Raw genomic sequence first — 16,607 nt, 5'->3', positions numbered from 1 at the left:
AACCTATGGGGTTTAGTGTGTCTAGAACAAACACCCATCTCACTTCTCTTTTACCCAACATTTTTACCATGTTGCCACCTCGTCATGGGGGCAGGGTAGTGTTTCTCTTGCACAGAATTTTAGAAATTTAGGGTCTCTATTGTTAATTAAAAAGTGTTTTGATACTGTGTGGTTGGTAGACCCCTAGAAACGATCTAATAGTGTTCAGCTAACCTATTTTTTAAATTACTAGTGTTCATGCCAATGTATTATAGACCACAAGGGCATTTTAATAAATAAATAACACTTTTAGAATTGCAAGTAATACATTTATTTTTATTTATTTTTGAGATCGTTAGATTTACATTTCACTCTGTGTATGTTATGTTGGCCGTGTTGGTGTGTGTCCCACCCGAGGGTGAGTTAGATTCGGGAGGTTAAGAGGTGTCCCGTCCCACACCATGTATTGCGTTTGGTGGCTCCTTCCATGTGAGTATTTGGGGGGTTGTGAGTGAGAGAAGCAGGGGTTGTCCCCGATTCTATATGCGGTGGGGTGTTAGCGGTCCCCATTACGGGAGATGGAGCTATAGCTCCCCGACCTTAAGTGTTGTGCCTGAGTGTTTGCTTTGCCCTGTCGCTTGTGTGGGTTAAACAAATGCAAAATCATAAGAATAGGATATGGGAGAGGAAGGGAGAAGAAGGGAGAAACAGGGGGGGAAACATATGGTTATAAGTCATGCTATTCATATAGTCATATAGTCCGGAGCATGCAGTCCCATGGTGAACTTAGGCCCGGTAGGCAGGGCGAGTGGGCCCCCGGCTGAGCAGTCACCCCTGTCGGGTCGTCTTCGGGGTTTGTGCCTGGTCCAGCCGCCCTCACAGTACTAGATCTCGGGACGAAGGTCATCGCGTGGCCTCCACCGGAGCGGGTTGGGGCTGCACGGGCCTCTGGAACATTGTTCCAATATCTCTGTGCTCCGCTGCCGTCGTCTTCTGCAAGTGTCGGCCCATAGCTGGCATGTGGGCTAGGGCGTCGGGTGATGCCTGGTGATAGTTGCTGTTCACCTGCTGCAGAAAGAGTGCTTCCAGGCTCGGCAGGGATAACGTGGGCTGGGTCTTCGGTTGAAAAAAAGGCATCTATCGCCTCAGGGGACGTTGAAGGTCATAGCTGGCAACTTTTGGGGTCTGGCTGGGCTTTCGATTTCGATTTATTTAGGTTTTTGTTAGTTTGTTCGGAGGAGCTTGCAAACATGGCGTCTGTTGGTCATGGCTGTTGGTCAAGCTCCGCCCCCCAATTTTTTTAGTTTTAATTGACCAATGTTAACTTTAAATGGCATTGATTACTATAAAAATTACATATTGTGTGGGGGTGGCCAATCACTTTGCAAAATGGCTGCTTAGGAAATTGCTCCGGCACCTAAGCTCAAATAATCCACTTACATCATCCTCAGAACATACCACATTTGCAATACGTTGGGTTGTCTTCTTTTGCAAATGGTATGCCATCATAGGGGTAATTCTCATTCCTGAGCTATCATACACTCTCAAAGGTAACATAACCAATGCATAAAATTTCAATGTGGAAAAAAAGAAATGCAAACCTTATATTTCAAAACAGTAAAACACATTGCAACAATTATATCATCAAAGTGCTGTTTGTGTGTGAAAAATAGAAAAAAGCATCACTTTCACTGACAATATTATGATTGTTGTACATTTGACTGTTTTGTATTACTAATATTTGTATTCAGCAAAGTCTCCCAAGTTAATCAGTACACCTCATGTACAGGTTTTAGGGTGTCTTGGAAAGTTACCGGGTTAAATATAGTGCTAGTAAATATAGCTTTCTGGACTTTCTGCCTGGGATGTCAGGCATGTTCCTCAAATTGTAAGCAATAAAATTACTTAATTATGTAACAAAATCATCCTTGCTTTCTGGGGATAGGTCAATGGTGTCCCCAAAAGCGGGGCACAAGGGAACCAACCCAGGGTAGTGGAACTGGTCTCTAAAATGTGAAATTCACTATGAATTCTCACTTTATTGAATGAACACAAGAGTGGAAATTATGTTAAGCTATGCATGGAGTAACTCACCCACTCTTGCACATGTTAACCAAGTTTCCAAGCAAATTCCCTGAGAGGCTCTGCTTTGCTAGATGAGGCTCAGCCATCACAAGATTTCTCATTGTATAACAGGCTGAGGACAAGATGTCTTCAGAGTTTGATGATCCCCCAGACGTTTGGGATAACAGACGGGAAACATCCGGAAGGACTTGCGAACCTAAATGTAAAATAATAAATAAATAAATAAGCAAAGTATTTAGAGTCTTAGCTAGGAATGATATGGTGAATTAGGAATCCACAGAGTCATATAGACAAGAATATATGTAATATCTTTTAACCCATGCTCTTGTGAAGTGCTGGATGACGGGACATGTTACTGAGCAAGGAAGTTCCTGTTTTCACCACATCCACATTTTCAGACTGGAGGAGGCGGGCAATCTGAGGAAGTCCCTTTTCCTTTAATCCAATGATCTGACTCATGCCATTGGACATCTGAGGATATAAGACATAAAGGTGTGTAAAAAACTTAATTGAGAAAAAGTACCATGCCCAAACATCTTCCCTTTGCGTATAATGCACATAATGCAAGTAGTTTGATACCTGGAAAATGTAGTTTTAAAAATAGAAATTGTGATTTATTTTTACAAATGAGCAAAATTCCAGGTGAGTGAACAGATAAAAAAAACAAAGATCAAATCAATATTTGTTGTGAGGAAGCTTTGCATTCAAAGGAAAAAAACTCCTAATAAGTTCTATATATCTTCCAAACTGGCTCTGTGTACTCTATCTGCTGCAGGGGAGTTTGTAGGCAGTACACTGTAACCTCCCTCATGATCCTAGTGCACACTCAGCAGTGTTGTGGTCTAGGAGCAGCAATGACTGTGTCTTAAACTCATCGGTGATGCAGACCTCACAGTCTTCCACTAGACCACCACCATGGAGTGTTGAGGGTATTCTAAAGTACCAACAGTGCTTTGCCCCTTCCCTCCACCCAAAGGTGTCTTACACAGACATAGATCACACCTACTACTCCAAGCCTTGGGGTGGATGGAAGGACAATTGCATGACAATAAATGGAAGACATGACAAGTTTGGAGCATGATGGAAGTCAGGACAAGTGAGCAGCCTAGTATAGAAAGGACAAGTGTAAGCACTTGGTGGAAGGAGAGAAAAGTAAACTTTTGTCCATGGAAGTATGAACAAAAGTGTGAGGGTGAAGGAGAGACACAGAATAGGTGTACAAAATAAAAAGTGAGTAAAATATGTAAATGTATACTTAATAATCCACAGTCCAGTATATACAGATGCAACTGAACAGTACTAAATAGCTAAAAAAAAAAAAAAAAAGAACCAGAAAGCAACAACATAGTGTGAACTGTAATGGTTAAAATTCCATTCACATTACCAACAGTCATACCAGGCTCTGTCTAATGGCTACAGGATCTCCTCTCAAAGACAGGATGCAGGACTCCAGGTAATTTCACAAGAAAAAATTTATTCAAACTACAAAAAAGAGGGGGCGGGGCCTGGCAGCTAAGATGGCTCCAGCTGGCCTGAACTCAACAAAAGCATTTACAGCACAAAACTACACTGGCTGAAGCCCCACTCAAGCTGTTACTTGCCCAGCAACGACCTGTAACACATCAAAGCGTAATTTCTGTTGTTCCTCTGTGCTTTCTCGCAGTCCGAACACGTGGCCTAGTATATCTGGTGACCGGGGGAAGCAGCAGATCTCCTGACCAAGGGCTACATTCCAAGCATGAAGTTACGCTCACTGCCCCGCAACCACCCCCATTGGGGGTTATCCCGGTCCCCGCTCGGGAAACTCACCTCTCCGACTCAACAAAACCTCTTGCCACATCGACCACCGCATGGTACACTCAAGATGGAAGCTGCACTTTAGCATACACGATGCCAAGAGAGCTCCACAATTCGAGCATGAAGAGAGAGTTTTGAAACTCACTTCGACAAGCTCTGTCAGGAGTTCTGAGAGGGCATCCAATGCCGCAAGCTACTGTACACTCCACCTGCAAAGCCTGCATCCCACTCAGGTGGCCCAAGAGGAGGCATCACTGACCAGGCTCATAAGCACCCGAAGAGTAGCCTGGAAATCAGAGCTACCTCGGGCATGAGATCCCACCGAACTAAGACAGAGGATCGTGAGACATACGGACACGACTCTCTCTAAAGCCTGTGCTCTGGGGTGTGAAGAAACCTGGCACTGCAAACCTCCTGCAGATTTCCAGCAAAAAGTACAGATACTAGGGGCACTTTGGGGCCTATGGAGACACCCTACCTCTCATGGATGCAGTTTACCTAACATGGCTACCTGTGGAGTTGGATAAAGACTTCAGTCTATGGATCTGTCTATACTCATCTGGTCTTGTTGGCAAAGCAGGAACCTCCGTGCTTCCCCTCACTTACTCTTATATGATGAGTACCCAGTGGTAGTAAAGTTCTTTAGTTGCCGTTAGCAACTTCTACTGAAACCTCTGTAACTACTCTGTAACTACTCTTAGTTGAATTATAATATGGCATGCTATTTGTTCCATACTTATGATTTTAGAGCTTACCGTGTCAGTGATGCACTATCCAAGTTTTTATGTTATCTACTCGGACGCACATACCTAGCCTGAACATATAAATATAAAAAGTGCAGTATATGTGAATTTCAATGTAAATACCAATCTATACTGTGTCAGTGTGGAACAGCAGACACAAGGGTTACATCTTCTGAATTCACTGCAAGCTGGAACAGCAGACACAGGGGTTAAAACTTCCTTCCCTCCAGTAAACGGACGACACACAGTTCTGGAGGCTATCCTTTATTGCAAACAGGCTTCTTTTATGCACAGACCCCACAGGGGGTCCCCATTCAACACAACACAATCCCAGACAGGAGGGGTTTGGGTTTCTCTGATTGGTCGCCTGCGCCCTGCAGCGACCAATCAACGCTTACTTGTGCTGACCAACCAGGAGAATGGCACGAACCCAGTTTGACTGGTAAAATACATGAATACCTCACAGTTTACATGGGGAAACACAGAATACTAGGGACTACTGTGGGAATAAACATTGGGAACACAAAATACAATGAAAACTATACAAACACTCAGTGGGCATGGTACTTAGTGGCAGAGTCCCGCCACAGTGTTTCAGCTGCAAGGCCTTCTTCCAGTGCTGGCAAACTTCCTCCCAAACTCTGATTTATATATCCAATGAATCCTGAAGGAACATGTGTGTTCTGTTTTTGGCTCCCCTAGAGGACTCCATATCCTTCATCACGGTATAAAGCACACGCACAGAACGTGGCGCCGCTTGTAATCCTTTACGTGACACCATGTTCGGCAACACAATGAAGTGGTTCCTGTTGAATCTAGATGTGTAAGCCATCACTTGCCCAGACCCCATGTCACTAATGATCCTATATGCGATGCTGTGCCCGGCCGTGTGGTAGCAAGTAATTGTCCACATTAAAAAGCATTCATATTGAAAAAGGGCAAATTGTGTAAATAATTGATTATATATATATATATATATATATATATATATATATATATATATATATATATATATATATATATATATATATCTACTAAAGAAGAACAAATACATTCCTGACAAATCATATCAACATAAATAGCAGAAAACAATAAAATGTCTAAAAAGAGAGCAAAAAAAAAAAGTTGCAAAGGCTGCATCACTTGAGCTTCTGAAATACAGCAGAAATCTGGGTATTATACCCTATCTGATGACCATCATAATTTACTTAAATTGCACCCCAGGTCAGTGGATCTGGGCAAACTGTTTGATACCACACAAGTGAATTTTCTCCACTGAGTGCACAGAATTTCTGTTGCAGCCTGATGGTGATGAAGTAGTGGGGATATGGCTCGTCATTCTAAGCTCGGATCTGCTGCACTCGCACCCACCCCACCCCACCCTCTGGACTGGCAGGGGATATCCCGGTCCCCTTAGAGCAGATCGAGCTAACCTACTGTTACTTACCACACCATAAGAGCTGTAGTGCAATGCTTGCTGACATTCTAAAATGGAGGATACTCATCTCGTGGGCTCATATAACAAGAGATCCTCCCGGAGGGCTTCCCGCGATTTAGTTGCTGATTCTCTTATGCGACTTTATCTAATCTTCCAGCACTTCTGGCTCAAAATCCAGCAAAGCCATACAGCTGCTGCAGCAGAACTTAAGAGGGAGTCAAAAATGAGGAATAACCGGAGACTAAGTGACCTACTTGAAGAGACACATCGGCAGAAGGTTGCCTGTAAAGAGCAGCGAAAATCACCCCAATCTTCTGACCGCCCTCAGCAGAGGATAGTCTTGGACTGTTGCAGTACCCGAGCCATTGGGACACGGATACCGGTCCTTGCCCCGACTCTGGCACAAATTCTACTCTGACAGTGTTGCGGTTATGCCACCCATGGGTTTTGGTTGAGACTGTCTGGGAGTCTACCATCAATTTACCATAATACAGCAGCGGACAGCATCTCAGTTACCCAACAAAGCCTTATCTTTATTTCTACCTTTTCTTGTCTTTAGGACACACACCTTTATTATTATTATTATTTTTATTATTTTTGTGATATAGTTTTATATGGCTACGTTTTATTCCTAAGGTCATAAAAATTGAGCCAAGCTTGTATGGTCTAACACACTCATAGATCTAATTTGATTAACCTTTACCTGGCTAGCATGATAACCTGATGTCTTGCTTTTCAGCTTTCAGATTGGCCTAGCTTATATTAAGCCATGTTTAATCTAAGTTCTGACCATCTCATTTTTCAATAACAAAAAATGTGCATTTTTTTTTTTGCAGTCAATACCTTAACTTTGTTTATTGTACGATGCTTATATAGGCTCGTTCATTCTGTAGGGGCATAACAGCTATGTCTGTAATACCATGCGCTTATAAATAAAGAATGTAAAAAAAAAAAAAAAAAGTTGCAAGAGAGTACTGAAAATAGACAGCAGCTTAAATAGCCTGCCCTTCAGTGGGTCCCCGCTGAGATCTCAAGCTGGTTTTAGCTCTTCTTGTGCCATTACAAAAAGAACCAGGGTCATTTGCATATCAGACTGATCCCACCCAGAAGAGCAATACAGATCCAAAATGCAGGCTGGCTCTTTCTGTATGAGTGATTCAGCAACCCCAGACAATGTTTCAACCTTGTTAGGCATCGTCAGTGAGCAGGGGCGGACTGAGAACCCTCAGGGCCCCCGGGCAAAATAAATCAAGGGCCCCCTTACAAGCCCCACCCATACTCCGCAGCAAGCGCCACTCTTGTCCAGCCTCCATGCACCGCCTCCAGCCACACCCTACACAATCTTTAGACACAAGGAACAAAAGTGCAATAATCCCTTCGAGGCCCCAGTAGAGACTACAATTGAGGGCTAATGGGCCATGGAGGGGGGACTTTCTAGCAGAGGCTATCTCAGTGTCATTTAGAGAGTGTGAAAGAATCCCCTCCAGGCCCCATTAGAGACTACAATTGAGTCTAATAGGCTTGGAAGGGGGTCTTTCTAACAGAGGACATCTCAGCGTCCCTGCTGGAAACAGTCGCCTCCAGGCCCCAGTAGAGACTACAATTGAGGAGGGGGGGGTGGCGGGGGGGGGGGTCATTCTAGCAGAGGCTATCTCAGTGTCCTTTAGACAGTGTGTTAGAAAGAATTTCCTCCAGGTCCCATTAGAGACTACAATGGAGTCTAATGGGGCCTGGAGGGGGGGTCTCTCCAACACTCTGGTTCCTATTCACAATATAGCAACACAACATAGCTCGCTGATACCGAGGCCAAGTTGGCTCCTCTTACCTTAATTACTGTTGCTGGCTGGCAGTCTGTGGGCTTGCTGGAAGGCTGTGGGCTTACTGGCTGCGGCTGGCAGGCTGTGGGCTTGCTGGTTGCGGCTGGCTGGCTGGCAGGCTGTGGCTTGCTGGCTGGCAGGCTGTGGCTTGCTGGCTGCGTCTGCCAGGCTGTGGGCTTGCTGGCTGTAAGCATGTGGCTTGCTGTAGGCCTGTGGGCTGGCTACTGGCATGTGGGCTAACTGGTGGCCTGTGGGCTGGCTGGCTACTGGCCAGCCTGTGGGCTGGCTGGTCGGCCTGTGGGCTGGCTGGCTTGCTGGCTACTGGGGCACTTGTAGATTATTTAAAGAAATAATCCATGCACAATAACCACTACTGCTCTGTGTAGTGGTTATGGTGCCAGGAGGGCCGGGCCCCCCTCCCAGAGTAAGTAGTCAAACCGTTTAAGAACAGTTTGACAACTTACCTGGGGTCTGCTGGGATATGAGGCTGTAGTAGGGTATAGGAGCAGTGGTGCAATGTGTGAGGGGTGCAGTGTGTGTGAAAGGTTCGGTGTGTGTGTGAGGGGGTGTAGTGTGTTAATGTGTAGGGTGTGTGGGGCAATGTGTGTATGATGGGGCTGTGTATGTGTGTGGCAATGTTAGTATGGGGGGCTGTGTGTGTATGGGTGGGCAGTGTATGTGTGTGTGTGGTGTTTGGGGGCAGTGTGTGAATGTGTATGGTGTGTGTGTGTGGGGGCAGTGTGTTTATGGGGCTAGAGTTCACTCTCACCACTGTGAGCACCAGGAATCCCTGGTGGTCACAGTGTTGAGAGTGAACTCTAGCCCGTAGCTCCAGGGCTAGAGTTTACTCTTGCAAGAACCGTAACGTTGCCGTGGCAACCGCGGCAACGATCTGTGCTCGCGCAAGAAGGACCCAGAGGAGCTGCAGGCTGAGCTCCCGGGTCCTCTCTTCCTCCCTCCCCTGCTGGCTGCCCGCACGGTGCTTGCGGACAGGGGAGGGGAGGGGAGGGGGGGCAGTTGCCCTCGTCTTACTCCCCCCTTCTTACCCCCCTTCTTACTCCCCCCTCCCTCTCTTCTTACCCCCCTTCTTACTCCCCCCTCCCCCTCTTCTTGCTCCCCCCTCTTCTTACCCCCTCCCCCCTCTTCTTACCCTCCTCCCCCTCTTCTTACCCCCTCTTCTTATTCCCCTCCCCCCTCCTCTTTTCTTACCCCCTCCCCCTCCTCTTTTCTTACACCCTCCCCCTCTTCTTACCCCCCTCCCTCTCTTTTTACTCCCTCCTCCCCCTCTTCTTACTCCCACCTCCTCCTCTTCTTACTCCCACCTCCCCCTCTTCTTACACCACCTCTTCTTACTCCTCCCTCTTCTTACTCCCCCATCCCCCCTCTTCTTACGCCCCCCTCCCCCTCTTCTTACTCCCCCCTCTTCTTACCCCCTTCTTACTCCCCCCTCCCTCTCTTCTTACTCCCCCCTCCCTCGCTCCTTAGCCCCCTTCTTACTCCCCCTCCCCCTCTTCTTACTCCCCCTCTTCTTACCCTCTTCTTACTTCCCCCCTCCCTATCTTCTTACTCCCCCTTCCCCCTCTTCTTACTCCCCCCTCCCCCCTCTTCTCACTCCCCCCTTCCCCTCTTCTTACCCTCTTCTTACTCCCCCCTCCCTCTCTTCTTACTCCCCCCCTCCCTCTCTTCTTACTCCCCCCCCTCTCTTCTTACCCCCCCTCTCTTCTTACCGCCCTCTCTTCTTACTCCCCCCTCCACTGTAGCGTGGCCGAGCTGCTCTGCTGTCCGTGGTGCCCAGCCGGAGTGATAGGAAGGTGCACACTGAGTGTGCACTTCCTGTGAGTCCGGCCGGGTACAGGAAACAGAAACTCCGTGCGGAACAGGTGTGCACCTTCCTATCACTCCGGCCGGGCACCGCGGACAGCAGAGCAGCTCGGCCACGCTACAGGGGAGGAAAGAAGCAACTGCAGCCGCCTGAGCGCTCTTAACAGAGCGCTCAGGCGGCTGCAGCATTTAAAGGGCCGGCCCTGAACGCAGCCGGCCCCCTCAGTGTGTGCCGCAGGGCCCCCTGATGGCGGGCCCACCTCCCGGCCGGGCCCTCGGACCATGCCCGAAGTGCCCGACCGGTCAGTCCGCCCCTGTCAGTGAGGTATAGCCAATATCCTTCTAGGTACCATGAGCGAGGGGTCCATGCCTGTATTACCTTTTAAACTTAGGGAGAGCAAAAAAAAGCAAGTTGCAAGAGAGTACTGACAACAACACAAATAGCCTGCCCTTTGGTGGGTCCCAGTACAGATCTGAAGCTGGTTATAGCTCAAAATCTAATAAGGGATATGTGACGAAAGTAACCTCACCACTGGTTTTGGGAGGGGCCTGTTTGCCAGCCTCCTACCCTGTGACTATGGCCCCTGTGTTAAACCCTCTTGGACTTATAACAGGCTATGTTTGGGACTATATGGGTCGTTTACCGTACAGCCACACGAACCGGAGATCACCCTGGAGCTTGTTAAGCTTAATTGACAAATTGTTGCAATTTCCACCACAATGGTCTAAGTGTTGGTCTAGGTGACCGCAATTCCTATGGACGACCACAAGGTGGCGGCCATCTTGTTCGCATGCCCGAAAACGGAGAACAGACTTCGGGGGGACTTAGCCGCTATTCTATGGAACTACTTTCGGCTATGGGACCATGCCTGTGTCACGATTCGGGGAACCCAACACACTAACACACACACACAGACACAGAAAAGGTGCAGTACCGGACCTTAGAGTGGCCGGGCTAAGCACACACAGAATAGTCAGGAGACAAGCCGAGTAAGGGGAGCCAGAAAACGGGAGAACGAGAAACAAGCCGAGGTCAAAGGGATGGAGAATACAGGAGAGTCGGAGAAACAAGCCAAATAATCTGTAACCAGAGAGAACTACAAGCAAACAGCAATACAGGTATCAAAGACCACAACAGGGCACTGAGGGGCAGGGAAGGTAAGTATATAAACCCTGTGGTTAATTCTGATTGGATAACTTCCAATCAGAATTAACAATCACACGTGGGAGATATCTATACCTCCCACTGTGATTGTCATACTGTGACTTTAACGCTGGGTCACGTGGCTGACCCCGGCGTTTGCATAAATGTGCTGTCTCCCAGCGTGCAGCGTTATACACGCTGCCGCCGGGGGGCGAGAAGGAGGATGCGAGCGGCGTGCGAGGCAGTGAGGACGCCGCTCGCCGACCTACACAGGAGGAGGAGACCTTCTGCTTCCCCCCCCTCGAAGACCGCCCAGAGGGCGGGAAGCAGAAGGCTTCAAAGGAAAACGCACATGGAAGGAGCAAACCAAAGAGGGCGCGTGCAAATCAGAAACAGAGACCCAAGACCGCTCCTCAGGACCGTAACCCTTCCAATCCACCAGGTACTGCAACTGACCCCAAGAAAAACGAGAATCGAGGAGAGCAGCCACCTCGTACACGTCACTAGAGACTGCGCGGAGGGAATCGGGTCGCCTGAGAGGGCCGGAGAACCGATTACAGAGCAAGGGCTTCAATAGGGAGGTGTGAAAGGTGTTAGGTATACGCATGGAAGGAGGCAAGGCCAGGGAGTAGGACACAGGATTGACCCTACGCAATACCCTATAGGGACCAAGGAACCTGGGCGCAAACTTCATCGAGGGGACCCTGAGGTGGAGATTCCTAGAGGACAACCAAACCCTATCACCCGGAGCAAAAGTAGGAGCCGCACACCTACGGCGATCAGCGAATCTCTTCTGAGCAACCGCTGCACGAGAGAGAGCAAGATGGACCTGATCCCACATCTTCCGTAAGGAGGTGAGGTGCTCGTCCATGGCATTCCCTTGTCGGAGAATACACCGGGAAGGACAGAGGGTTGGAACCCATAAGCAACCATAAAAGGACTTAAGCCAGTAGACGAATGTGTCACAGTGTTCCTGGCGAACTCAGCCCAGGGAAGAAGATAAGACCAGTTGTCCTGATGCGCATTCGTGAAGCAGCGTAAATACAACTCCACAGACTGATTAGCCCACTCAGCAGCTCCATTAGATTGAGGATGATAGGAGGACGTAAACGACAAGGAGATCCCCATCTCAGCACAAAAGCCCTTCCAAAACCGAGAGACAAATTGAGAACCCCTGTCGGATACGATATCCAATGGTATACCATGCAACCGGAACAACTCTTTGGCAAACACCTGAGCCAACTGAACCGCAGAAGGAAGTTTCTTAAGCGGAATAAAGTGCGCCATTTTAGAGAACCTATCTGTCACAGTCAAAATTACTGTCTGTCCATCAGAGGAAGGAAGATCCACAATAAAATCCATGGATAAGTGAGTCCAGGGTTTCTTGGGTACAGACAGGGGCATCAGGAGTCCCCGGGGTTTAACATTAGGCGACTTACACTGTGTACAGACACGACAAGCCTGCACATAATCCACCACATCTTGTTTAAGTGAAGGCCACCAGAACTGTTGAAGGAGACCCTTGTACGTCTTGGTAATCCCCGGATGACCAGCAGTTTTGGCGGTGTGAAATAAAGCTAACAACTTTTTTCTGTCTTTTACTTTCACGTATAGTCTACCAACGGGTGTCTCAGAGGGTGCTTGGGTTTGGTATGTCTTGATACCATCAAGGAAAGGAGACGAAATAGCCAAATGAGTAGCAGCTATAATCTGAGACGCTGGTACAATGGGTTCGGGAGCGGGAGCTATAGACCCTAAAGGTTCGTACTGTCGGGAGATGGCATCAGCTTTGACATTACGGTAACCAGGCCTATATGTAATAACGTACTGAAAGCGTGAAAGAAATAAAGACCATCGAGCCTGCCGAGAGGACAATCTTTTGGCATCTGCTATATAGGAGAGATTCTTGTGATCAGTTAAAACCAAAATTTTGTGTCTAGATCCCTCTAATAAGTACCTCCATTCTTTAAAAGCCATCACAATAGCCAATAGTTCCCTGTTCCCGACATCGTAATTCTTCTCTGAATCAGACAGCCTTTTAGAAAAGTAACAACAGGGATGGAGGGGTTCGTCATACGATAACCTTTGGGACAACACTGCTCCTACACCTTGATTCAGAAGCGTCCACTTCCATAACAAAGGGAAGGGAAGGATCAGGATGGTGTAGCACAGGGGCAGTGGCAAATGCCTTTTTGAGAGTCTCGAAGGCCTCAAGGGCTTCAGGAGTCCAAACCCTGGGGTGCAAACCTTTTTTTGTTAGTTTCGTAATAGGGGTAACAAGTGATGCAAACTTTTTAATAAACTTCCGATAATAGTTGGCAAACCCTATAAAGCGCTGTATAGCTTTAAGTCCTTGGGGAAGAGGCCAGGACAGTATGGCTTCCAATTTAGAAGGATCCATGCTGAATCCCTATTCGGAAATGACATACCCTAAGAATTGCACAGAAGTCTGGTCGAACAAACATTTTTCTAACTTGCAATACAGACCATTCTGCAACAATCTCTTAAGCACCATCCTCACATGAGTATGGTGTGACTTTAAATCAGGAGAATATACAAGTATGTCATCAAGGTATACCACGGCACAGACATGCAGTAGGTCCCTAAGGACATCATTTATGAGGTCCTGAAACACAGCAGGAGCATTACACAGTCCAAAAGGCATGACTAGATACTCATAATGTCCACTACGTGTATTAAACGCTGTCTTCCACTCATCATTTTCCTTTATACGAACAAGGTTATAAGGCCCCCTGAGGTCTAGTTTAGTAAAATATCTAGAACCTTTGACACGATCAAATAGAGGGATAGGATAAGCGTTCTTGATCGTTATATTGTTTAAACCCATGTAATCTATGCATGGCCGTAAGTCACCCTCTTTCTTGGCAACGAAAAAGAAACCAGCACCAGCAGGAGAGGAGGACCTTCTGATAAAACCTTTCCTCAAGGATTCCCTTATATACTCCGCCATAGCCTGATTTTCTTTTTCTGAAAGAGGGTAGACCTTACCCCTAGGTGGCATAGTGCCCGGTAACAGGTTTATGGCACAGTCATAGTCACGGTGTGGGGGTAGCTTATCTGCCTCCCTTTTTTCAAAAAACCAATGCAAGGTCTGCATACACAGAAGGGACAGAAACAGAAAGTGGTTTAGCCGTGGGCACATTGAGTAAACAAACAGGACGTACATGGGCCATACAGTCTTGTTGACAAGATTCCCCCCAGGAGAGTATATCTAAACAACCCCAATCCAGTACTGGGTTGTGTTTCACTAACCAGGGAAAACCCAGAACGATGGAAGCAGTAGGAGAGTCAATTATTTGGAAGGTTAACCTTTCCTTGTGCAAAGCACCCACAGACATAATTATTTCTTGGGTTTCGTGGGTCACCAGAGGTTTCTCAAATGGTCTACCATCTATGGCCTCAACGGCCAAGGGTATGGCCTTTTGGATCAAAGTCAGGGCAGCGGTTTTAGCAAAGTATTCATCCATAAGATTGTCTGCCGCACCTGAATCGATCAAGTTGTTATAGTGGTTTTATTGACCAGAAGAGAAACCGTAATAAACGGTCTGGAGATGGACACGTGAGGGGACAAAGTCATAACACCCGAGGCCGACCCCTCTCTAGGCCTTAGGTACTGGAGTTTCCATGTAATTTAGGTCAGGCATTACAGTGGTGCCCCCTCTTTCCACAATAAAGACATAACCCCTCCCTTCTACGATAAGCTCTTTCAGCCTCAGTTAACCCCGTAGCACCCAATTGCATGGGTTCGGGGGATGGTTGTCTAGGAGCGGGTAAAGCTAGTAATGCAGTACTGGGGAGAGCAGGTAACACCTGAGTGTTCATCCGTCTTTGACTACGCCTCTCTCTTATACGGTTGTCTATAAGAATTATATAGAATTATATAGAATTATATATCTATAACATCATAAAGAAGAACAGGCAATTCCCTGGATGCTATTTCATCCAGTATGTAGGCAGCCAAACCCTCCTGAAAGGCTGTTACGAGGGCATCATTATTCCAAACCACTTCAGCTGCTAGAGTGCGGAATACGATAGTATAATCCGCTACGGACCTGTTACCCTGTCGACCCTAAGCAGAGCATTGCCAGCAGAGGCAACCCTACCAGGTTGATCAAACGTGCGTTTGAAAGCCGTCAAAAAATCTGCAAAGGACATAGGAGACGGATTCTCCCACATGGGGTTGGCCCATGCCAAAGCTTTCCCAGACAAGTGGTTTATCAAAAAGGCAATTTTGGATCTGTCAGTGGGATAGGAACGTGGATTCATCACCAAATGGATATCAATTTGGTTGAGGAAACCACAACACAATGCTGGATCACCGCTATAGCGCTGTGGCGGCGTCATATGAACTACATGAGCAGGAACGGGTAGCGGAGTGGGAATGGGTTCAGGCACAGCAGCAGCAGCCTCCTGAACGGCAGGTTGCAAGTGTGCAGTACGAGCCAGTATGGTTTGTAAAGCCTGGGCAAACTGATCCATACGGTGGTCTAAACCATCCATTCTAGCCTCCTGATTAACTAATAGCTGTGGAATGTCAGCAGGTTCCATTATGGCCCTGTTGTAATGTCACGATTCGGGGAACCCAACACGCTAACACACACACACAGACACAGAAAAGGTGCAGTACCGGACCTTAGAGTGGCCGGGCTAAGCACACACAGAATAGTCAGGAGACAAGCCGAGTAAGGGGAGCCAGAAAACGGGAGAACGAGAAACAAGCCGAGGTCAAAGGGATGGAGAATACAGGAGAGTCGGAGAAACAAGCCAAATAATCGGTAACCAGAGAGAACTACAAGAAAACAGCAATACAGGTATCAAAGACCACAACAGGGCACTGAGGGGCAGGGAAGGTAAGTATATAAACCCTGTGGTTAATTCTGATTGGATAACTTCCAATCAGAATTAACAATCACACGTGGGAGATATCTATACCTCCCACTGTGATTGTCATACTGTGACTTTAACGCCGGGTCACGTGGCTGACCCCGGCGTTTGCATAAATGTGCTGTCTCCCAGCGTGCAGCGTTATACACGCTGCCGCCGGGGGACGAGAAGGAGGATGCGAGCAGCGTGCGAGGCAGTGAGGACACGGCTCGCCGACCTACACAGGCGGTCTCGAACCGAGGGTGAGTTCTGCGAGCGGCTTGCAGCCACCCCTAAGAGCCGCCCGCGGAACCCTGACAGCCTGTGGTCAGTAAAAACTATGACTTCCATAACATTTCTGAACCCCTCAACTGATCTGGGTGATTTTGGATATGTTGGTTATCCAGATCAGGGCTATCCGGGAATGTAACATTCAACATACAATTTGTGGGATTTTATGTATTTTTAGGGTACTTTTGGGGAGTTTTAAAAAAAGTATGTTTTTCTGTGCTTGGAGATAATTGGATTAGAATTAGTACAGTTACTGATCCAATTATCTCCCAAGCAGGGATGATGGATTGCATAATCACTAGGTCTTATAAGAGCTGTTCCTGCTATGCTCTCTGGTCTAGGAGAGGTCTACCCACTGGAAGTTGGGTCCAGGGTGGGTGGAGGACGGAGAGACCCCAACCAAGCTGCACAGGATTGTGGGGTTTACGGTGCTGATGATGTCCGGTGCGGTGCTTATAGTACTCAAGGCGACTAGGAAGCAGCGATTGACGGAGGTACCCGATCGGGGTGCCAGGCAGTCAGTCACAGGATATTATCATTTATAAAGTGCCAACGAATTCTGCAGTACTGTAGCCGGTTCTTGCTAGAATTTAATATTGTAAACAAGT

The 16,607-nt window shown here is 47.4% G+C and overlaps 1 protein-coding gene across 2 annotated transcripts in view; it reads right to left on the bottom strand.

The window, feature by feature from the left end:
- The window catches only part of PKP1 (plakophilin 1), a 448,336-nt gene that overhangs the window by 103,266 nt on the left and 328,463 nt on the right, over positions 1-16,607 (bottom strand). For both annotated transcript variants that reach the window (XM_063453188.1, XM_063453189.1), the window contains exons 10-11: positions 2,382-2,535; positions 2,074-2,260 (exon numbers count right to left, since the gene is read on the bottom strand). In XM_063453188.1, the coding sequence (XP_063309258.1) occupies positions 2,074-2,260; positions 2,382-2,535 (341 nt within the window). The remainder of the gene's footprint in view (positions 1-2,073; positions 2,261-2,381; positions 2,536-16,607) is intronic.

The sequence above is a fragment of the Pelobates fuscus genome, chromosome 1 (assembly GCF_036172605.1).
Source record: "Pelobates fuscus isolate aPelFus1 chromosome 1, aPelFus1.pri, whole genome shotgun sequence".
In the NCBI taxonomy this organism is placed as follows: Eukaryota; Metazoa; Chordata; class Amphibia; order Anura; family Pelobatidae; genus Pelobates; species Pelobates fuscus.
Note: the sequence above shows the minus strand (reverse complement) of the source record. Positions and strands in the feature narration are given on the sequence as shown.